At 33.2% G+C, this 24,765-nt stretch overlaps 1 protein-coding gene across 7 annotated transcripts in view; it reads left to right on the top strand.

Moving 5' to 3' along the window:
• PPP1R12A (protein phosphatase 1 regulatory subunit 12A) overlaps positions 1 to 24,765 on the top strand; it is a 152,930-nt gene that overhangs the window by 89,893 nt on the left and 38,272 nt on the right. For all 7 annotated transcript variants that reach the window (XR_002828035.1, XR_002828036.1, XM_006083959.2 and 4 more), the window contains exons 5-12: positions 168 to 312; positions 10,277 to 10,351; positions 10,974 to 11,062; positions 11,218 to 11,375; positions 16,460 to 16,584; positions 22,130 to 22,345; positions 23,555 to 23,649; positions 24,422 to 24,526. Coding sequence is in view for 5 of the 7 variants with exons in the window: in XM_006083959.2 (XP_006084021.1) it covers positions 168 to 312; positions 10,277 to 10,351; positions 10,974 to 11,062; positions 11,218 to 11,375; positions 16,460 to 16,584; positions 22,130 to 22,345; positions 23,555 to 23,649; positions 24,422 to 24,526 (1,008 nt within the window). In the remaining 2 variants the exon portion in view is untranslated. The remainder of the gene's footprint in view (positions 1 to 167; positions 313 to 10,276; positions 10,352 to 10,973; positions 11,063 to 11,217; positions 11,376 to 16,459; positions 16,585 to 22,129; positions 22,346 to 23,554; positions 23,650 to 24,421; positions 24,527 to 24,765) is intronic.

Genomic DNA, 24,765 nt, shown 5'->3' with positions numbered 1-24,765 from the left:
AGTGTTTTCTGAGAATTTCTTTTGCCCTGTTTCATTGATGTAAGGGTTGAACTATGAAAAGAGAAGTATATTGCAAATTTTTGTTAACTCGCATGGTATAAAGCTATTGGTTACATTTGTTCATTTCTAGATTTTAATGATTATCTAACTTACTATAATTTCTTTAGACTTTTAATACAGGCAGGCTATGATGTTAATATTAAAGATTTTGATGGCTGGACACCTCTCCATGCTGCAGCTCACTGGGGTAAAGAAGAAGCATGTCGAATATTAGTGGACAATCTGTGTGATATGGAGATGGTCAACAAAGTGGTAGGCCTTTTTACTGTATTTTAAACATTTTAACTTTTAGAAATATAATTTTAGTCTTAGAATATTAAAAGAATATTATTAATTAATTAAGTCTTTTTCAGCTACCTATGGTGTGGTTTTGGCCTTATTCTGCAAAGAAAGAATTATTACTCTTTCAGTAATCATATTTTCATACATATAGCATAGATTTGGGTACTTCCGTTGAAATTATATTCTTAAGAATTCATAACTTTAGAACATTTTGCATCTCTATATGTTTTCTTCCGTCATTATATTTATGAATTGGAACACATAAATAAGTCAGTTTCTTTATGTGATAGTCCTATTAGCTTGCTTACTAGCTACTGCTTTTTAACTGACATGGATAGTAGGGTCTTATATCAGAAAAGAATGGTAAAAACCATCAAGTTTTATGCCAAATAAGATCATTGAGATGCAACAGCTAGTCTCCTAGTTATGCAGATGGGAAAAGTTTAGTGAGGTAAATGATTTACTTTAATATCACTCAATTAGGTAGAGAGAGCAAATGTCATGAACATATTCAAGTTATCAGATTCCTTATTAGATTAGATTTTTCTCCTCTGCTCCCTTTCAAGTGCCATCAGTGAGTTACCAGTGTCACCAATATTCTTACTAGTTCCCTCCCACTCCCTGTCAGTAGGTAATAAGTATCATTTACCAACAGTTGGTTTGGCAGAGCTCAAAACTTGATTCTTTTAGTGAGCTTAATTATCCTTAATTCCATTGAATATCCTTCATATATTGCATTTCATAGGCTAATTCAGTAATGTATACTAAATTACTTAGTATAGGTTCCTAAAATGATCTCATTTTTCTTTGACCAGATGGATACATCTAATTCTATTGTGTTCATTAAATATGGGTGCTTGTACTGGTTACTCTAGTAACTGCATGTTCTAACTGGGGATCTGCAAAGGGAAGAGATATACATATCCAAGATTTTCCCACGAGTAAGTGTTTGTAGGTTGAGGTAGTAGTGCAGATTCATGTCCTGGTTGCTGACATAAAAAGATAAAGAAGCCCTCTGAACTTCTTTGTTCTTTCTGGAGTATTTCATATATGTATTTATAAATTATTTTAAGTAAGAAATGTGCAGGCAAGAAAATCATAGGAAGTGGTGAAAATCTGCAGGAAAGTCAAGATAAAAAATGTTTGAGAATGATACATCTGTAAGTATAGGTTTGCCCTTATAAATAGTGTCTTCAATCTAAATTTTTATCAAAACTTGATAACTTGCTTTGTCTATTTTTAAAATAACAGTTTTCTGTTTTGTAATCAGCATTAGAAGACAAACACATGTTGATACTATTTAATTTTAAGTTAAAGGCCAGCTAATTTTAGCTTGACAATTCACATTCCTCTCCTGTGTAGAAATTCCCCTCAGCAGTTGGGATTTTTCTGGAGAAATTAGCAAATGAATATCTGTTACCTTCTGATCTCTGTTCTGCATTCCTGTCTCCCAAATTGTGCCCCCATAAGCCACTTGTCCATTGACAAGGCGAGTGCTGATACTACTGGTTTATTCAGTGATAATGGCCTCCAGATAAGGACCAGAAGATAAAAGCTTATTACTTGAAATGGTTTTCAAAAAAGGTTATATCACTTCCTACTTTAAACATGTTATATTGCTCTACAACATGCATATTACATAGTATGTATGAGAAAAAGTCATTTTATCGTATATCTGTTCTATCATTGTTTAGTTCCTATTCCGTTTAATTTATAATTATGCTCTAGGAAAAAAACTACATATAAAATAATTTTGGCCCTGGCCAGTGTGGCTGCAGTTGGTTGAGCATCATCCTGTGCACTGAAGGGTAGCAAGTTGGATTCCGGTCAGGGCACATACCCAGGTTTCGGGTTTGATCCATGATCAAGGCGTGTATAGGAGGCAACCGATCTGTTTCTCTTTTACATCAGTGTTTCTCTCTGTCCCTCTCATTCCTCTCTCTCTCAAATAATTTAAGCAATCATTTTGCTTTATCTTGTTTCTATATTACTATGCTAGCCATTCCTTGGGTCACCGTTTTTAATGTACTAGGTGTACCAGTTAATAATGCAGATTTTGTAATCAAAGAAAACATGGTAATTTCAAGAAAAACATCCAAAGTGCTTTATTCAAAGTAATGTCCATCTCTAGCTACACATTTCCCCCATCTTTCAGGTAATTTGTGGATACCGTCCCAATAGAACTCTTGTTTTGAGGCAAACCCTTCAGAGACCCAATTTTCCACTTCTTCGTATATTTTGAAGTGCTGCTCATAAAGTGCATGTGCCATCTATCGGAACAAGTGGTAATCTGAAGGAGAAAAGTCTGGTGAATATAGCGGATGGGTTAATACTTCCCAGGCAAGATCTTTTAACGTGTCTTTAACTGGTTTTGAAGTGTGTGATGGTGCATCATCATGAAGCAAAATTACTTTGCCGTGTCTTCTGGCCCATTCTGGTCATTTCATGATCAAAGCATGGCTCAAATTGATTATTCGTTGTCAGTAGCGATCAGTATTAATGGTTTCACCTGGTTTTAGAAGCTCATAATACAACCATACCTTCCTGATCCCACCAAACGCAGAGCATTGTCTTCTTTCCGAAGCGATTTGGTCTTGCAGTCGATGTTGATGGTTGACCTGGATCAACCCATGATTGTGTGTGCTTGGGATTTTAAAAATAAATCAACTTTTCATCACCAGTCACAATTCGATGCAAAAAAGACTTTCATGCCATTGAAGCAACATTTTACTGATGACTTCTCAGTTTTCCATTTGTCTTTCATTTAGTTCATGTGGCACCCATTTTCCTTCCTTTAAAATCTTTTTCATTGCCCTAGCCCCGTGGTTGGCAAACCGCGGCTTGCGAGCCACATGCGGCTCTTTGGCCCCTTGAGTGTGGCTCTTCCACAAAACACGTGCGGGTGCGCACGTACAGTGTGATTGAAACTTCGTGGCCCATGCGCAGAAGTCAGTATTTTGTGGAAGAGCCACACACAACGGGCCAAAGAGCTGCATGTGGCTCGAGAGCCGCAGTTTGCCGACCACTGCCCTAGCCGGTTTGGCTCAGTGGATAGAGCGTCGACCTGCGGACTGGGGGGTCCCAGGTTCGATTCCAGCCAAGGGTACATGTCCAGGTTGTGGGCTCAATCCCCAGTAGGGGGCGTGCAGGAGGCAGCGGATCATTGATGTTTCTGTCTCTCCTTTTCCCTTCCTCTCTGAAATCAGTAAAGAAATACATTTTTAAAAAAATCTTTCCCATTGCTTGTAAATGATCGGAAATTTTTGCTGAGCAACATTTAATCTTTCTGCAAGTAGTTTATGAGTTTGACACGCATTTTCATCCAATAATGCTTTTAATTGTTGGTCTTCAAACTTTTTCGGTTGACCTGGACGTTCTTTATCTTTCACATCAAAATCATTACTTTTAAAGCGTAAACCAGCGTTCACAAGTATCTTGAGATGGAGCATGTTCACCATAAGCTTCCTGAAGTATACGATAACGTTTTTTTCAAAATAATGAATTAAAACTTCCTGCAAATGCTCATTTTTTGGCACAGAATTCGACATTTTTAAGCATAAAAATATCTATGTTGTTAACACCTTCAGCAAATTTGACATATGCAGTTTTGAAGCTTGTTGTCGATACAACAAAATAGCATACATATCAAATCACATATATATCAACATATGTGTAACTCCATCTATTGAAAAAAATCCGCATTAATAAAACTGCTACACCTAGTATTAAGGTATATTTTAATACCTTATCTCCTCATTTTATCACTTTAGTAGATCTTTATCTGTACTTAAGAGAATTGTGCCTCATAATTCCTTAGAATTTTTTGGTTTTCAGCTTATTTAAGACAATGCTAGCCTTTTAACAACTATATGAAGTTGTTATCTGAGTTTTGCAAATTCAGGAGAAACATAATCAGAGAAATTAATTTTCATAATGACCTAATAATTGTTTCCTTTTAGTCTGCTAAGTTTTTCTGCAACTTTTCTTAGTTTTCTTATATATTCTATGAGATACTGACTCATAAGTTGTAAAAATATGATTTTTAAATTTTTATTCAAATTTTTTTTCCTTAAAATATCAAGATTTAATAGGAAGGGGCTTCATAATATACATAGGATTTTGAAGGCTTTTGTGGCATAAATATAACCAAATACAAGCTTTTTATTTTTTTATAATGTTGCCTTTGTGACTTAGGCTGTCTCTCTTTTCATTGGCTACATTTTAAAATAACATGTCATACTTCATGTTCAATCAAAACAAATTAGTCTTAATTGTGTAAGCCTGCCTATATGAATTTGTCTTGTTATTTGATAGTTTCTTCAGTACTTGTAGATTGAATTTTTTTACTACATTTCTTTTTTAAATGATATCAAAAAATGTAAAGGTACTTTCAGAGAGTTTCGATAAATTTTTTACTAATAGAAAACATAATTTGGGGAAATGTGTAATATGGAAACTGTAGAGAAAGCTTAAAAGTTTTTCTATGTGAAAATGGGGGAAATGTGCTTAAGTTATATTTATAAATTTAGTCTTGTTTCTTTAATTTATTTGCAAACTCTAAACACATTTGCTGTCATTTTAACTTACTATAAGTTCTGATACAGATTTTAAATAGAAAACCTTTTGTTTTGCTTCCTTAACTAATTAAAAGAATTGTTTTACTAAAATTTACCCAAATATTAACTATGGTGCCTTTATAGTTGGAATTTTCTCTAAATGCAGTATTACAGTCATTACTAGACAACTCTTTAGCTTCATAGCTGTCATTATAAAGATTTAAGTGAATAACAAAACCTGCTGTTATTAATGGACACAAGGATTGTTTTTTCTGATTCTATTTGAGCTTATTCTTATTTTCTGTAAAGATAATATAGCAATAGAGACAGATGCTGTTCCCACTTTCTCTTCATTAACTGGATGACCTTGGGCAAGTACCATATCCTCAGAGCCTGAGTTTCCTCATTTGTATAATGGGAACCATAATAATGCTTGTCCTGACTACTTCACTGTTGTAAAGATAAAGATCATACCTGCAAAGGCAATTTAGTTAGAGTAAATGAGGAAGGAAGAATGAAGAGACTGTACAAGTTAAACAGTGGCTCTAGTAATTTACAGATGTATTGAACTGATTTAAGCATTGTGCCCTCCTCAATAGTTTCCTGGTTGCTTTGAGTGACTGCTTATATGCCCTACTTTGTTAGTACCCTATTAATGAAGCATTGTAGCCCTATAGTAGTTATAGTTGGTTAGGCTTCAGCACTGTTTTAGTTATTGTTTAAAGATAATGAATGGTTAAGTTATTGAGATAAGTTAATGGGTGTGCTCTTTAAAATTAGAAACTTCTCAGTGTTTATGGCCTACATTTTACTCTAGTTTTTATTCTCTATCAGCTGCTGTTTGTGAAGTAGACTCGATTATTAAGGGAGAAAGTAAAAAGAAAGGTTAGTAAGGTGATCCTGTTTCTTATTCTTATAAAAGAAAATTCCTTGGTTCTAAAATAACCGCATTGTACTTAATTACTGCTAAAATTTTATTATAATTTTTAAAAATGCTCAAGGTGCGGTATTTCTTTATGAGAAAGGTTGATAAATGCTTAAAATAATACTTATAAAGAAGCCAGTTAGATATTTCCACATAATAACATGATCTTGAACACAGTTTGCTTAGCAAGTACAGCATATGTAATATTATAGGTCTAATCATACAGAGAGAGTATGGTATTGCAAAACAGGAATTAATATGTATGGCTACTCTAAAAGTCACTTTGTAATTTTGAGCTAATTATTTTGTCTCAAAGCCCTATTCTTTACAAATTTAATTCTCAGCATTTAATACTCAAGGTGGAAATGAGGAAAAAAGATTTATTAAAGCTAAAACTTTTGAACTAGGTGGGAAACATGGATTGCCTCTTAATTTTCTACTGGGAAGACTTTCTAACAAAAAAAAAGGCAGATATAAAAGTGTTCTTCAATCTTGTAAATTTTAAATGTCATACATTCCCCTATTGTGATTAAGAAACATTTTATGCATTTTTAAGATATATGTTTTAAACCATATCTTTTATTTTATAAACAGACAATAGAAAAACTAGCTCAAATATTGAGTAGCTTATATTTCATTTCATAGTGTTGGGAAATGTAATTCCTATCTAAGTAGATATCAGCACCCTGCTAATAGAATAGAATTGAGGATTGTAATTTTGTTTGCTTTAAATGAAAGAATTTGTATCATTATTATCTATCCATGTGGCTTTGGTGTGGCCATGAGAACATCTGTTATAAAAGAAATTTGAGTTTCCTTTCAGAGTGATTTCTAGTTGAAAAAAGTTCAATGTTTTCTGAGAAAGAATCATACACTGGCTAATGTATAGGGTAGAATGTATTATAAATAATGAACTTTTTGGCATGTTGGAAACTTGTACCAGTAGGGTTATTATAAGGACTAATACAAGCAGCAGGAAAAATCCTGTATTTGATCAACAACTCTTTTAGATTTTCTTTTCTACAGTGAATAAAAATATATTGACAGGTGTTCATTTGGATTGATTTTTTTAAACTATGCCATACCTGTGGCAGGCTGAACTTTCAGCAGTTTTGGAATATATTTTTAAATTTTATTACTCTAAGAAATGTGTTAATTTTTGTAGAGGAATCAAAAAGTAGTAAGGCCTCCAAAGGTTAAACCTGGAGTTACCACATGACCCAGTCATTCCACTCATAAACTATACACCCAAGAAAATGAAAACAGATGTCCAAACAAAAATTTGTACACAAATATTAACAGCAGTATTATTTATTAGATATAGCAAAAAGCAGAAAACAAAAGTAAATGTTCACCAGCTCATGAATAGATTAGCAAATGTGGTGTGTCATACAATGGAATATTATTCAACGATAAAAAGAAATGTAGAAGTGAAGCATGCTACAGCATGGATGAACCTTGAAAACATCATTCAGGGAGAGAAACCAAGATGGCGGCATAGGTAAACACCAGAGATTGCTGCCTCACACAACCACTTCAAAAATACAACTGAAAGACATAACGGACATCATCCAGAACCACAGGAAGGCTGGCTGAGTGGAATTTCTACAACTAGAAGGAAAGAGAAAAGCATACCGAGACTCAGAGGAGGTGCGGTGCTGAAGTAAATACAAAGGTGCGGAGGTGCATGCAGAGAGGGCTGGCGACTGAGGACACGATTGTCTTTTTCAATCGGGAGGGAGTCTCAGGCTCTGAGCTCCAGTTCCGGGCTAGTCTTTGGGGACCCAGACTCATACGGGAGAAACGGGACTGTCTGGCATCGGTCGGAACTCGAGGGCAGCTTTCTCTCGGAGGCACTCTCAGCGATTGCCAGGACCTCTGAAGGCAGGACTGAGAGCAGCCATACTGCTGGCTCACTCGGCCCGCCCTGTTGATCCCCTGGGACCCCGCCCCGCCCAAGCCGTGCAAGGAGGCTTTTGCATATGAAAGGCCCGGCCCTTTGTAAACTGAAAATAACTTAACAAACTGCAGCTGCCCCAAGGCCCCAGGGCAACTTGCATTGCTTTCCAGCAGGCTTCTGCTGGGTAGCCTCAGGCAAAGGCTAGATTAGCACCTCCTTAGATCCAAGAGCCAGTGTACCCAGTGGTCAGAGTGGGACCATCCAATTACAACTCCTCTGATCTATAAGGGACACACTCAGGGGGCAGACTCAGTGAGCACCAAAGCCCCACTGAAACAAGTCTTGCCCCAGAAGGGTGTCTTCAGCACAGAAGTTCTCCCACTGTAGACACAGCTGATTCTCACAGCCAATTGGCCTGGAGGTCAAATCCTCCCAGCTTTACATACAACAATCAAGGCTTAACTACAACAAGACTGTGCACAAAGCCCACAAGAGGGTGCACCAAGAGTGTCTACCTCAGGTAATTGGGACACTTAGCACAGAAAGCCACTCTATCGACACAGCGAAGCACAAAAAATGCGGAGACAAAGAAACAGGACACAAATGACAGAAATGGAGGAAAGCAAACTTCTGGATATAGAGTTCAAAACCACACTTTTAAGGTCTCTCAAGAACTGTCTAGAAGCCGCCGATAAATTTAGTAAGACCCTCGAAAAGACTGGTGAGACCGCCGATATATGTAGTGAGATCCTCAAGAAATCTAGTGAGACCCTCGATGTTATGATAAAGGACCAACTAGAAATTAGGCATACACTGACTGAAATAAAGAATATTATACAGACTCCCAACAGCAGACCAGAGGATCGCAAGAATCAAGTCAAAGATTTGAAATACGAAGAAGCAAAAAACACCCAACCGGAAAAGCAAAATGAAAAAAGAATCCAAAAATACGAAGATAGTGTAAGGAGCCTCTGGGACAGCTTCAAGCATACCAACATCAGAATTATTGGGGTGCCAGAGGAAGAGAGAGAGCAAGATATTGAAAACCTATTTGAAGAAATAATGACAGAAAACTTCCCTTACCTGGTGAAAGAAATAGACTTACAGGTCCAGGAAGCGCATAGAACCCCAAACAAAAGGAATCCAAAGAGGACCACACCAAGACACATCATAATTAAAATGCCAAGAGCAAAAGACAGAGAGAGTATCCTAAAAGCAGCAAGAGAAAGAAAGTCAGTTACCTACAAGGGAGTACCCATACGACTCTCAGCTGATTTCTCAACAGAAACTATGCAGGCCAGAAGGGAGTGGCAAGAAATATTCAAAGTGATGAATTCCAAGAACCTACAACCAAGATTACTTTATCCAGCAAAGCTGTCATTCAGAATTGAAGGTCAGATAAAGAGCTTCACAGATAAGAAAAAGCTAAAGGAGTTCATCACCACCAAACCAGTATTATATGAAATGCTGAAAGGTATCCTTTAAGAAGAGGAAGAAGAAAAAGGTAAAGATACAAATTATGACCCACAAATACACATCTATCAACAAGTGAATCTAAAAATCAAGTGAATAAATAATCTGATGAACAGTATGAACTGGTGATTATAATAGAATCAGGGACATAGAAAGGGAATGGACTGACTATTCTTGCAGGGGGGGAAGGTGTGTGGGGGGTGCCGGAAGAGATTGGACAATAATCATGCACCTATGAACGAGGACAGTGGGTGGGGAGTGAGGGTGGAGGGTGGGGTGGGAACTGGGTGGAGGGGAGTTATGGTGGGGAAAAAGAACCAATGTAATAATCTGAACAATAAAGATTTAATTAAAAAAAAAAAAAGACACAGGCAGGACACCATCCACAAGCCAAGGACTGCCTGGGGCCACCAGGAGCTAAGAGAGGCCTGGAAATGTTCTACCTCGCAGCCCCAAGAAGGAACCAGCCCTGTCAATAACTTGGTTTCAGACTTCTAGCCCCCAAACTGTGTGAGACAATAAATTTCTGTTAAGCCAAAAGAAAAAAAAAAAACACATCATTCAGAGTGAAAAAAGCCAGTGAAAGGATCACATATTGTGTGATTCCATTTATATGAAATGCCCAGAATAGGCAAATCCATAGTAACAGAAAGAAAGTAGATTAGTGGTTGTCTCAGGCTAGGAGTTGGGGATGGTTAAGTGGGGAGGTGACTGCTAATGGGTTTGTCTTTTCTTTTTTGGGTGATCAAAATGTTCTAAAGTTGATTGTGTTGTAAAACTGTGTGAATATACTAAAAAAAAAACACAAAAAACCCCACATTGAATTGTATCCTTTAAATGGGTGATTTATATGGTATGTGAATATATAAAGTTGTTACAAAAAAGTAAGGAAAGGTGTATCAGCTACTTCTATCTCACATGGATTTCTCATACATCTCCTTTGAGTTATGTATACTATGTTTTATAACTACCATAAAATAGTTATCTAACTTTTTTCTGTATAATCATACAGAATCACCAAATGCATTTTATAATTTATTGATTTTATACCATTACCACCCCCCCTTGTTTTCTACCTAGGGCCAGACAGCCTTTGATGTAGCAGATGAAGACATTTTAGGATATTTAGAAGAATTGCAAAAGAAACAAAATCTGGTATGTTTGATGACTGTCTAAAAATTGTCTACATTAGTGAATTCTCTTAATAGCTTTGAATTTCAGATAGGTAAAAAAAATTATTGTGATGTTTTATGCTTTCTGGCCATCAAACTAAAATGACAGTGAAAGAGAACGAATTAGTGTGGTGTTTGCCTGTGTTGCTTATCCCCATATTTCTAAATTCCCTTCACAAAATGAATCCTTCTATAATGTATATGTCCTAAATAATATGTTCTAATTTAATTAGAAAGCAGAGGCTATAAAATCTCAGATTTCTCAAATAGCAGGCCCTGGATAAGCAAGGAATGATATTACTAGGAAACAGATTTTTAAGTAAAATATTATCAGACATCCTATGTGGTGATTGGGCCCAGACTTTTTAGTGAAATAAAGTTGAGAGGGATCTAAAATAATCCAAATTCATGGAGTTTTTTTTAATTATCTTGTCTTTTTTATTCTTTAACCTAAGCCCTTTTTAGGTGCAATTTAAAAAATTTGTTTTATTTTGGTTGTCTTTAGTGTTTGGAAAACTATTTTGTTATAATTTTAAATTTTGTATATTACTAATTAATATTATTTTAATAATATTCTTCTTTTCCTTTGCATAACTTTCATAAAGCTACATAGTGAAAAACGGGAGAAGAAATCTCCACTAATTGAATCAACAGCTAATATGGACAATAATCAGTCACAGAAGACCTTTAAAAAGTAAGTAAAATATTAAAAGTAGGTTTTGTTATTGTTATGAATGAGTTGGCATGCTCGCCACAGGCATGATTGTTAAATTTTGTAGGTCTGGGGAAGAGTTATGTATTTTGACCTTTTGTGCTTATAATTATTTGAATGCTATTTTCCTTTCACAGCAAAGAGACATTGATTATTGAGCCAGAGAAAAATGCATCTCGTATTGAATCTCTGGAACAAGAAAAGGTTGATGATGAAGAAGAAGGAAAGAAAGATGAATCTAGCTGCTCTAGTGAAGAAGATGAGGAAGATGATTCAGAATCAGAAGCTGAAACAGGTAAAATTTAAAGGATAGAAGGAAGTGTTAAGTAATTTTGAAACTTTTCAGACTTATTTGCTACTTGTTTGGATACCTACCAAACCAGTAAATTACCTTTCAGGGAGTATAGTTGTGATCTTTTTTTTTTTTTCTAATTACCTGGAGGCTCCTGTCCACCTCTGTCTCTTTCTTACCTTTTTAGGTTTGACAGTAAAGAGACTTCTAATTCTCCCTTAGGATGTTGTAGATAAGGTCTAAATGGACTTACAGTAATTCAACTATATTCTTATTATTTTCTGAGGCCCTAAAGTCCAGAAGCAGGTCCCAGCAGCATCCCAAATATTACCCAAGATATAGTAAAATTTTAAAAAGTTGGAGATGAATCAAGATTTCCCTACACTCCTACTTTCTTGTAGGAGTGTAGGGAAATTTACTTTGAGAAATTTTAAAGACAGTAAAAGTATAATAAACATTCATATTTTAACTACCAAGACTTAATAACTATTGACATTTAGCTATATTTGCTTTAAAATAGTCTTTTGATAAAATTAAAACATTATAGTTGTCTTCTTTATATACCCTAGTCTACATCCCTTTCCTTTCTTTCCAAAGGCAGTTACTATCATGACTTTTTTCAGTAATCTTCTAGTCCATTTCTATACTCTTACCTTACAAGTACATTCAGAAATAATACAAAGTAATTATAAGGTTGTTCTTTGTTTTTATTTTTACCCTCTAGGAATTGTTATGCAACTTGCTTTGTTTCACTCAAAAGTTATATTTTTTAGATTTGTTCATATCTATATCAATTTACCCCCTTAGTTGCTAAATAATATTCATTAAATACATTCATTTTCCTTCTGATAAATACATACCTTATTCCCATTTTTTTGTTGTTGCAAATAATGCTGCAGTAATCATTTGTGTAATTGCCTCCTTGTGTATAAGTGCAAGAGATTTTTCTAGTAGATATACTTTAAAATTGAAATATTAGTCACATTTTCTTTTTTAATTTTATTTTGTTAGTTTATTTTTAATTTTTAAATTAAATGTATTGGGGTGACATGGTTAATAGGTTATATAGGTTTCAAGTGTAAATTTCTAATATACAAGATCTATATATTGCATTTTGTGCCCACCATCCAAAGTCAAATCATCTGTCACCAGATATTAGTCATGTTTTCAATTTTCATAGATGCTACCAAATTGCATTACCAATGCTGCCATAACAATTTACATTCTTTTCCTTTATATAGTCAAGGAAATTGTTTCTGTATTTTTTCTCTCACCCACATTTTAGTAGATTTTACCAAATTGCTTTTACTAATTAACATTTATTATCTTATTCTGTATCAGTTAATCAGTCAAAACTTCTGAACAGCATGAGATTCCATTTGACAGTCTTTGAATTGTATAACCTGGTGTTTTACTATAGCTTTCTCAGAAAAAAATATACTATTTCCAGTAAGATTTTTTAGTTCACTGAAAAATCTGTCATCATTATCAAAACCAGTTTGGTCATTGGTAAACACAAAATGGAACCCTAGAATTTCTTGTACTACCTATATCTCCTCTAGAAACAATCACAGTTTTGAATCACTTTATTTTTACTCAACAAAATATTTTATATAAGAAAATGGGGGAGGCCAAAGTTTACCATATAAACACATGTCGAGGAACATAAGTTTCCCATTAAAAACGAGATATTGCTAAACAGATACAGACTAGCTTTCTTAACAGGTAATATGTTTTGCCCTCCTTTTTTTTTTTTTTTTTTTTTTTTTTAGGACGGCTAATCGTACAATTATTTTTCAGTAATACACAGAGTTCATATATGTATATGTGTGTATATATATACACACACACACACACACATATATATATATACATATGTAGCTACATTCTTGTCACTTAGGGCTTTAATTTTTTTTATTTATTGCTGTCACATTGCTGTTTAGGTAAGTACACCTTTTGCCTTGGTGAGACAGTAATGTGGGTAAAATTGGAAGCTAAAGCAATAGTTATTGAATATTATAATTTATTTCTATAACACGCTAATTAAAATGTTTCTAATTATAAAAGCAAATTATATGAGAATCAGCATGCACAGTATTTAAGAACATGGACTGATTCATGCATGTAATTATAGGTGTGGTTGATTTATTTAATTTCAGATTTCTCTAAAATCATGGTTATAATACCTGCTTTAAATGGGTATTACATAGCAGTCAATTGCTTTACTAGTATGTGTTGGTTTTCATATAATAATTGTATAAAATTCTACACTATTGATTTAACCTAATATCACTTCAGTTAAATTTGTGCTATTTCTCATGTTCAAGATGAAACGATATCATTTAAATTTAAATTGTCCCAGATACTTTTGTAAGTACTTAACGTTATTTTTATGTGGTTAATCTCCTTGTGCAACATGCCTTGGCCCCCAATCTATAGTAAAATATATAATTAGGAATTAGATTATATGCATATGTGAACAAAAAAGCCAGGACTAGCACCCAGATCTCCTAATTTGTCAAATCTTTTACTACTCACGGTAGAATTTAAGAACTGAAAATCCAGGCATCTCACAGAGATTTTTGATATATATATTTTTAAATTGGTCCCTTCTATATACTTCACTGTTCAATGGTAGGCACTGAGGAGCTATTTAAAACAAACAAAAAACAGATTTAGGCTGTCTTGCCACTGAATAGCAATTTTCCTGACCTCTTTTGGTTGAAATTTCCTTGCTTGTAAAATGAGAAGAATTTGACTTGACGATCTGGATAGTTCTTTAAACTCTACTATTCTATAAATATAAATAGAACTAATTATCATCAAATTGTATTGTATCAGTTCCTTGTTTGGGGCTTAAGCATACCAATCACTCTCTGCTTAGTTTCTCATTGAGCTAAGTTTAAACGTTCCTCTGAAGCATTGTACTATGATAATTTTGTTCTTCCTGTTGCTAATAGTGAGTTGTGCCAGGAAAATTTGACTCTATCTTGAGAATTAATCCATGTAAATGCTGTGTGGCTCCTTCTCTCTTTTAATATCAACAAGACTTTATCATACTTTTATTTGGCAAGCTTAAGAAAGTAACCATTTCCCTGTAGAGCTACAGCTTGATTTGACAATTTCTAAACTGTTTCTTTTTTCTACTTTTTGTATGGTTATGTTCTTGGGAAACTCTTTGACATAAAATAACAATTTTGCTGAATTTTCTTTCACAAATTATGTACTAAAGTTTGTTTTTAAATTGGTATTCTTTTCATAAATCAGATGAAAATAGGAACTTAACCAAAAGTATAATTTCCTTTCAATTAATTTATAAATTTGAGAAGTAGTTGAGGGAATGACAAAAAGGAGTTATATTTTTGCTTTTAGGTTCTTTTGCCATTAGGACTTGGAAAATTTTCATTCTTCATTGAAATCAAATGGATAGAAAAACTTCCGCAATATTAATAATGTTTATTTAAGCTAGATAGTAGACACCTGGAGTTTGTTTCATTATTCTTAAACCATAAATGTTTACATGCATGCATATACATTCTTTGATTTGTATATTTCACTGATAAGAAACAAATTTTTAAACAAAAAGCAAATAGGGAGAAAAGAAAAAATAAAATCTGTTGAAGTTTATCTTTTATTATTTATCTCTTTGACTAGACTATAAACTTTGTGCAATTAAGATAGTTTGTCTTTTCATTGACTGATACATTCCAGGACCTACTTGCAGTTTGCAGACAACAAATATTTGTTGAATTACTTGCTCCATTTAAATGGATTATTTTCTAGGAAGATGGGCTAATTAGATTATTCATGATTTGTATTTAACTGTGCTGATAAGCTTAGCTTCTGTTGAAGGAAAAGAGGTATTAGTTAACAATGAAAATAAATTTTACTGGACTGAGTCTAGCTGATTCAGTTTATTTGAAAACCTAAGGTTATAGTAGTTTTCAAATGTGACAGTTTGGCCATGTCCTTGGGTATAGTTTGAGATATACTTTTCAACTTAACATCTTATGGATGTTTTTGTAATTGTAAATAGAAGTGAATCATTGCAAATTCACAATGTTGGTAGGATGTCTATACTTGCCCCGAAGTCTACTTTTAAAGTATAACAACATACAATAATGATAAGATGGAAGATTTTTTTGGAAAGCTGATGATCTAGAGGAGGGAGTAAGGTAGTAAAATGAAAATGAGTAGCTCATAAGGCTTTAAGCACTATACTTCTTTCTCAAAGTCTAGATTCTAGAAGGACACCTGTCCTACCCCATTTTGAAACCAAAGGAATACTTTAAAACTAGGTAAAATGACCTATGACCATTTGGAAAGTAACTTTTCTAGTTCATTTATAAATTACAGTTAATTTAAGGATTTAAATTTTATGTGATCATTTTGGTAAAAGCCAGTCTGATTTATATGTTCAAATACAGTCTGGATTTTTTCTATCATCAGATTGATTTTTCTAATATTTTCAAAAATCTTTCTCTAAGTGATTCATTACTAGTTAGAAATTGTCTTGATATATTGTGAAAAGAGATTTTACCTGATATTATACCCATTTAACTATAGACTTTTTAGGGATGAAAAGGCATGTTTTTTATGACTTTGAAGCATACTTTTTTGTCAGGAATCTAAGCTGATTATTGACAAAAAGCACTTCTAGATTTCTGGAATAAAGAATATCAGCTTTAGATATATAAGTTTTTAAACATTAAAAAATTGCACAGCTCTTGTAATTTTTTTACTTACATTGAACTTATGCATTCAAGTTTTAAATATTAATTTTAAATACGTTTTAAATTTCCATATGTTGAAAGTACAAGTCAGATTCTATTTATGCTTTTTATTTTTTAAAGCTTTGTTTGTATTTTTTCATATTATTTCATTTACTTTAACATATATACTGAGACATTTCTAGAACTCCGTTAAAAATTTACTTGGTAAAAGGGATAATAATAGTGGGAAAAGACTTTGAATTAAGAAAACCTTAAACAAAAATGGAATATAAAATTGTATTTTCCCAGCCATTGAAACCAATTTCATATAGAATCTGGACTCTTAATGGTCTTCCTTTTTTTTTATTAAAATAGATAAGACAAAGCCCATGGCTTCTGTAACTAATGCCAATACTTCTAGTACACAAGCAGCTCCTGTAGCTGTTACAACACCTACTGTGCCATCTGGTCAGGCAACACCTACATCACCTATAAAAAAGGTAAGCCAAAATTATGTTTGCTAAAAATGCATATCTTCTGTTTAAGTACTAAAACATTAAAACATTAAGACAGTTCTAAATTTTTATAATTTATCCCCAAAATATTAAGGTTTTAGAGTAAGAATATATTTTTCTTTCTTTAATTTGACTAGATTTCCTCTGAATCCTTATATCTTAATGCTTTTTGCAGTTGATATTATAGTTAATAGTTATCAGAAATCAATGGTGGAAAGATTAAACTTTTCATATGAAAATTAATAATCATGGTAGTTTTTATTTCAGTTGAAACTGAGAAACAGATTTTTTTTATCATTTATCTCTGTTAGGCAAAGGTGCATTTTTGTAGTTGTACATGAACATTAAATTAAGCACAAAAAGTACTACCACAAGTCAATGAAAAAACTAGAATATAGATTTTCTAGCTCAATACAAAGCACTAAGCATGCAAGTACGGCATACCAGTAAAAGCATTATCTTTGATGACAAATCAGAGATTAGCTCCTGACCCCCACCTGTTTTAAGTTTATGCCTTGAGTGAGTTACTATCTTCCTTACCTGTCAAAAAAAAAAAAAAGATATCTATAATAATAAAAGCATAATATGCTAATTAGACCGGACGTCCTTCCGGACGAATCCAGGGCTGCAAGGGAAGTCCGGGTCTCAGGTGCCTGCTTGCGGCCAGAGGGAAGCCTGGGTCCCACGTGCCTGCCAGCGGCCGGAGGGAAGCCTAGATCCCGAGTGCCAAAGGGAAGCCCGGGTGCCAGAGGAAAACCAGTGCCAGCAGCCAGGAGAAAGAAGGCCTACTCTTGCATGAATTTCGTGCATCGGGTCTCTAGTGTATATATAAACAATAAACAAAGAAAGTAAGTTAACATTTTAATCTTTTGTTGAGAGTCTGGCTAGTGACTAAAGCTCCCAAAATGTTAGTCATTTCTTCCTCTTCTCCCTTATTCTGTCCTCCATTTGTTCTTTGTCCGTCTTGTTTTCTTTTCTCACCAAACAGTGCTTTTTAACTAGTGTGTTAATCTTTTTAAATACTTTATTTTTCCCTCTACTCCAGAACCTGTACCTCTTTAAACCCAAATTTAAGATTAAGAGTTCTGTGTAGTTGTTTTTTACCTACTTATCTGTTTTCAAAGACTTCTTTTCCACTGGCCCTTACTTATCTTTAAGGAGTATACTCATGTACCTCTTTTTATATAAACACACACATGCACAAACTCACACACATATCTTTTTTGCTGAACCATTTAAGAATTGGTTACAGTCAATATAACACTTGGCTGTAAATACTTGAGTATCTCATAGGCACAAAGTCATTATCTTTCACTCCCACACTAAAATTATCATACTTAGGAAATTTAACTTTGATATAATACTATTATCTACGTTCACTAATGTGCAGACCATACTCAAGATTTCCCCAATTTCCCTCCTGGTTACAGTTATGTTTTCCTAACTTCTTTTTTCAAATCAAGGGTGCACTCAGGGATTGTACATTTTGTATAGCTGTTATTTTTTATTTTGTGGCTTATCTGACATTATTTGGTTTGCATGGGTTTGAGGACTAATGTTAAAATCCCTATAGTGTTTCTATTATAGTGTCAATCTTGCTAATCTTTGGACTTGGCTCCAAGTGGTCAAAATGTGAGTCTTTTAAAATCATAAAGAAGAGAATTTTTTTTTAATCTATACTGTTAGTACTAATCCTTTTCTAAAACTTTTCCTAATGAAATCAATAATGTGAATTCTTAGTGGTAGAAATGTATGGATTTCACTTGTGTGGTTTGAGTATCAGGAAACTGTATGAATGAGTAGTTGTCTTAACCTTCTACAGTCTAGAACTAAGGGTTTCTTGAGTTCAGCTAGATCTCATGTTCATATGATTAAAATTATATATGCTTTCAAATGGAATTCTCCAGCTGCTTATGGAGAATTCGGTTATCATGTCATACATAACTGGTGTCACCACAAGCTGCTTTAACTAAAGTCTTATTTAATTATATAACCTCTATATACTTCTTCAATGAATACCAAACTTTAGCTCTTTTGATTTATTATTTGTTAGAATGTGGATTAGCAAAAGTTCCTCAAAAGCTTCATCCCCTTGGAATAGTTGGCCATTAAACTGGCTGTCATTCTTTTGAGTACTTGGCTAAGCCATGTCTTTCTTACCAGAGTCAAATAATTACAATAGACTTCTTGTGATTAATTATATTTTTCTCAAGCATAGCTCCAGATTTATGGCAATTTACTTCTTGATTTATGCCAACTACCCTAATTGAAAGCAAACACTTAATAACTCTGTTAGATTAGTGAGCTAATAACCTGTTTGCTTATAAAATTCTTATTCAGAATTCTGATTTTGTAATTAAATTAACCTGATAATTATTTGCTTCTATAACTTGAATATTTAGAAATACCAATTCTCAATTTCAAGCATCATAACCTAATTTAAAGATTATATTGTTTCAGTCTTTGTTTTTTAAGGTTTAATAGACAAATTTTATTCAAAGCAGTAAATTCATAGTGTACAAAAAAATTGAAGTGTTATTTTTTAATGGTTGGTGTGATCTTTTTATCATTAGTGTATGATTTTTAAAGCCTCTTATTATGTTCAGTACTACTTTATGTACTTCAATTTAACATTATAGTTTTTCTTAAGTTTGTTTCAACCTGAAGTTTGATACCACACCTTCGTTTTGTATAGTCCTCAGTAAGATTATCTATAGTATTAGCAACCATTCAAAGAACAAACCATTGATTAAAACCACATTGATTTAAGGCTCATTCAAAGTAGCATAGAGCCCCAAACTAAATGGTAAGGTATATGAACTATAACAAGTTGTGTTGTGTGTTTTTTCTAAAGGTAAATAGAAATTCAGGGATGATCAAGAATGGGAATTTAGAAGTCAAACTGAGCTAGAGAGTAACAAATTGAAGAATAAGCTGAATGCAGTTAATATTTAGCCTGAAGAAGTAGACAGCACCCTACACCCAACCACCAGGAGAAGAAACTGGAAAGAGAACATAGGAGATCTGATAATAAACTCTTGGAGTACTTATGTTGCAGGGCTATGACAAGGAAACTTGCCAACTACAAGAATGACAAAAAGATCAAAAAGGGGGACTGATCCGAAGAGTAGGAAAGTCAAAATAGTGCCCTATCATTAAAGCTAAAATAAGAGTTTCAGGGAGTGAGTATAGGTGAGTATTTTAGAGAGGTCCTTTATATTTCAAATAAAATTGAAAGGTGCTTTTGAATATATACACCAGAACTTAAAAGCAAATTCATGTTGGACAGAATGGAAGTATGTCAGTCATTGTAGTGCAACCAATATTTATTTCAGAATTTATAATACTACCTCATTTTTCTCAACTCTACAATAGTAATAGTATTTCATTTGGTGGTTGTAAGAATTAAATGAGATAACCCATGTGAAGCACTTAGCTTAGGGCCTGACACCAATAAACATTTGTTAAATGTTTGTTTCCATTACAACATTCAGTAAATGTTATCTGCTATCTGACCTTCTTATCATGGAGAAGTAACATTTGTTTCCAGTTTTGGGGAGGTTCATGGGTAGGGATTGGTATCCATGGTCTGTGAACCAAAGCTGGACCACACTACCTGCTTTTATATAGCCTACAAGTAAGAATGGCTTCCAAATTATTTTAATGGTTGTAGGGGAGGAAATCAAAAGAGTATTTTGTGACATAAATTCCAATTTCAGTGTTTCCACATAAAGTTTTATTGGAATACAGCCACATTTTTCACTTATGTATTTCCTATGGCTGCTTTTGTGCTACAACAACATAGTTGAGTAGCTATAACAGACTCTGTGGTCTCAAAGTCTAAAATTTACAATTTGGCCCTTTACAGAAAAGAGTTTGCCAACGCCTGTTCTAGAGGACTATAACTTTAATCTCAGAAATCAATAACCAGTCACCTCAGTGCCTGCCATGTGGTTCCTGAGCTTTTTCAATTCATGGAGCCCCTACTGTCTTACTAATTTATCTTTTCACAGTGCCACTTGGCTGAAAGAAATACTTGTTTCATTTATTAAGTAGTTAAGTGCAAATAAGTTAATAATGACAGTTTGTACAGTGTCCAACAGGTGTTACTGTGCTTCTTTCAAAACTTTAAAATATCCCATAGTGCTCCTGTGATTTTGTTCTGCACCCTGGAATGCCTCAGTACACACTTTGGGGAATGTTGTATATCATATGTCTGTTTTCATCCCTATTGATGGGAATTAACTACTGGAAGTACCAGAGGTATCTTATAACAGTTTTGTCTGGTGAAATGGCCCTCTGTCATCATGGGTGCTTCAGCAAGCTCTATTAATCTGCTAATTATAGCAGATTTTGGCAGTAAATATGAAAGAAGTGATTTTTTTTTAAATAGTCATATCCTATGCTTGCAGCAACTATTTAGTTGCATATTCACCATCTATATTTCACTGTGATTGAATATTTAAATTCTGTAAGTGAAGTTGATGATGTGAACTAGTTAAAGATAACAGATGTTTCATTTTTAGGACTGTTGGAAAGAAAGCCCTGGAAATGAAATTAATATTTGTACCAAAAAAAGTTTTTAGTTAAAATGTTTAATGTTTAGTGGAAAAATCAAACAGTAAATATAAGGTTATGATATTAAAATATTACTGAAAAAAATTGTAACTAGAAGATGTCACATTACTTTTTTATTGATTATGCTGAATTTAAAATTCTAACCCAAATATATAAATGAATTTAAAAAAATTTGAAGTGAAATAGTTTGTTCATTCACATTCTATAATATTATCTGCTCTATGTACCTTTGACTGCTTTAGACGTTTATTATATTCTTTAGATTTTTTTCATGCTAAAAGTGGAACTTGTTTTCAGTAACTTTTAAAGATTGGATTATTACCCACTTATTGGGTTTTAACTTATTGTAAAAATTTTTTATGAAAGAAAAAAGTGTGTTTTTTTTTCCATAACTTCCTATTCTGTTTTCATGCTTTCAATCTATCTCTTTACCTGTCTTATTTTAATTGGCTTTAGTATGAGTTCATTGCTCCTATCATGCCTGTGGTGGAATCAGTAGATCCCGCATCATGGAGGCAGGGCTTGCGCAAAACTGGCATTGTTCTTGTGCCCAGTAAGGGAGAAAAATCTATGGTGAGGCATTTCAATGTGCAAGGGTTTATGTTCGGTTACAACATAACAAGTTTAATATGAATATTGGTTCCAAAGATGCATGGTTTTAAGTCCTTATTGGTGTGCTCATTTCTTTTCTCTGTATTTGCAGCGTAATTTTTCTGTGTGATATTAAGTGTGCAGTGTGTTTTCTAAATCTAACTTCTGGAAAGGTAGTTCATTCCTTTTTCAGTTTTAGATCTTTTCACTTTTGACTAAGACATTAACCTGCTTAGTAAAAGTGTTATTCTTGAAACTATTAACTAATTTTAAACTTTTTTTTTCTGTAAACTTATTATTTCCAGCTTAAGGAATGATCTCTTGATAATTCTTTTTTGTTTCTCCTTAATAATAAAAACAGTTTCCAACCTCAGCTACAAAAATTTCTTCCAAAGAAGAAGAGAGAAAAGATGAGTCTCCTGCATCGTGGAGGTTAGGACTTAGGAAGACTGGTAGTTATGGTGCACTGGCAGAGATCACGGCATCTAAAGAGGCTCAGAAAGAAAAAGACACTGCAGGTGTTATGCGTTCAGCATCAAGTCCCAGGCTTTCCTCCTCTTTGGATAATAAAGAAAAGGTAATGTATTTCACAATCTGGTTTCTATGAAAACTCTAATGATTTGTTTTTTAGCAACATCAGATCCCTTGGATTTTCTACTATGTATCATTAGATCTATGTATCAACTTAATTCACCTGACTTAATGATTTAATGTCAATACAAATGTACCTACCTTAAACAAATATCTATATGGAATCATTACATATGATTAGACTACGCTCAATAAAGGAACTCTTTATCTTACTTGAGAATTTACCATAAAATATATCAAGGAGCAAGTTTATTTTATTTATTAGATAAGTTTTCCAAAGTTTAGGAACACATTTATTCTAGAATGTGATTATACTCCTAAGTTGCATTTATCTAGTATCTGCAACTTTTTTACCTGCTTTTCCATCTGATACATCACAGGCAATTTTGTCTTCATGAATAGTTTTAATAACTATATTTTGAAAGGCAGTATTATATTGCTTCACATGGAATGTACCACAGTTCATTCAGTGTTATTTTATATAGTTAGATTATTTATTTTCTACTGCATTTTTAGTGCTTGGACTTTTTTTCCATAGAGTTTTTTCTCTCTGTTTAGGAGTGTTTTATTATATCAGAAATTCAGAAATGGAATTTCGCATCAAGTAATTTTAATATTTTTATTTTGTATGAATTTATTGCCCTATTGTTTCCAACATATATATGGGTGCCAATATAGTTGGGATGTATCAGATGTTATTGTTTAAACACTCTCAACCAAACTTGGAGATATATATTTATATATAATTTAAATAATTTTGTTTTGAATATTGTATTGTTACATTTTAAAGGGTAGAATATCAAGATAATACCTTATATAACATAAGTGTTAAGTCATTGGGACTTAATTAATGAACCATAAGGATAGTTTACCTTCTGATACTACATTACTTTAAGTAATCTGTTACAGTAGTTTTAGAAAGAGTCATTAAAATGTGGAGGAATTTTTCTTATGTTAGAATGCTGTCTAATTTTAGATCAAAAGAGAAAGAGAAGAAAATTAGTTTGAATAGGCTTTCCTTAAGTGTTTATAGTACTTGACTATTAATAGGTATCAATTTTAGATTTTAGCTATGGAAATACTATAAAATAAACTGTGATGGCTGTTAAATAAATACTCTTGGCAGTACCTATAATTATCACACATTTATTTTCACTCGTGGGGTTTTTTTTGTTGTTTTTTTTCTGTCTTATAGGAGAAAGATAGTAAAGGAACTAGGCTTGCATATGTTGCACCTACAATACCAAGACGACTAGCCAGTACATCTGACATCGAAGAGAAAGAAAACAGGTAGATTCATTATGATTTGCTTTGTCTTTCCTATAAAGTCTTTATTATCTAGCATGAGAGTTAAAGCATGAGCATTGTTGTAATTATATGGGTTATGGGAAGAGAGGGAGGGTATTCCTAATAGAATACCAAGGACTCTTGAGGAAGTTCTGGCTTGCTCTGTTCATGAATAGTGAAAAAAAGATATGTGGTGGAGCACAGCGAGGGGACAGTGGTGGCAAATGAGGTCACAAGGTAGTACATACTCTCTAAATATGTAAAACATACAGAAAAGGGGAAAAAAAGAAGGGTAGAAAAGCCCTATTTAATTTAGTTTGTTTCCTCCTATTTTTCAGCAGATAGAGTGTGAGCTTTCTACTATAGTTGTAATCATGTTAAAGCCTCCAATTTTGTATCTTGACTTTTTTTATCTAACATCTCATATGCAATCTAAGATTATTTTTCATCAGTACATAATATTCCATAGCGTAGATCTGTTGAATTAAAGTAACCACTTCCCCTCCTAAAACTATAGACATTTAAATTTCTAATATTTTGTGATCATAATTTAAATGTCTGCAAACATCTTAATTTTCCCCCTATAAATAGCATTATACCTTAGGGATAGAATTTTAGAACTAAAATTACTTCCACTTCTTAATAAATATTCCAAAGTATTTTCCCAAGGGATTTTTTTTTTTAGTTTCTATTTCTACTAATGTTTATTAATGTACAGCTTCCTTAACCCTACTTACAAATTATCTATCAGAATCTGAAGTATATTGTTTTTCAGAGACTCTTCAAGTTTGCGAACAAGTAGTTCCTATACAAGAAGAAAATGGGAAGATGATCTCAAAAGGAATAGCTCAATTAATGAAGGATCAACTTATCATAAAAGGTAGTAATATAATTCTTAAGTAACTTTTATGTATTTTATAAAAATATGAGGCAGTTGGTTTGAATTCCTCAATTTAATATTATATAAGAAAATGTGCTTTTAAAAATATATATCATTTGATGTTTAAATAAAACGTTGAAAAACAGAATATATTTTAAAATGAGTAAAACTTTGCACCTACTGATGCCTTCCTATATATACATTTAGTCCTCACATAATGTCAGTAGGTCTGCTACTTT

This window comes from Myotis lucifugus, unplaced genomic scaffold (genome assembly GCF_000147115.1).
Source record: "Myotis lucifugus unplaced genomic scaffold, Myoluc2.0 scaffold_9, whole genome shotgun sequence".
Lineage (NCBI taxonomy): Eukaryota > Metazoa > Chordata > Mammalia > Chiroptera > Vespertilionidae > Myotis > Myotis lucifugus.
Note: the sequence above shows the minus strand (reverse complement) of the source record. Positions and strands in the feature narration are given on the sequence as shown.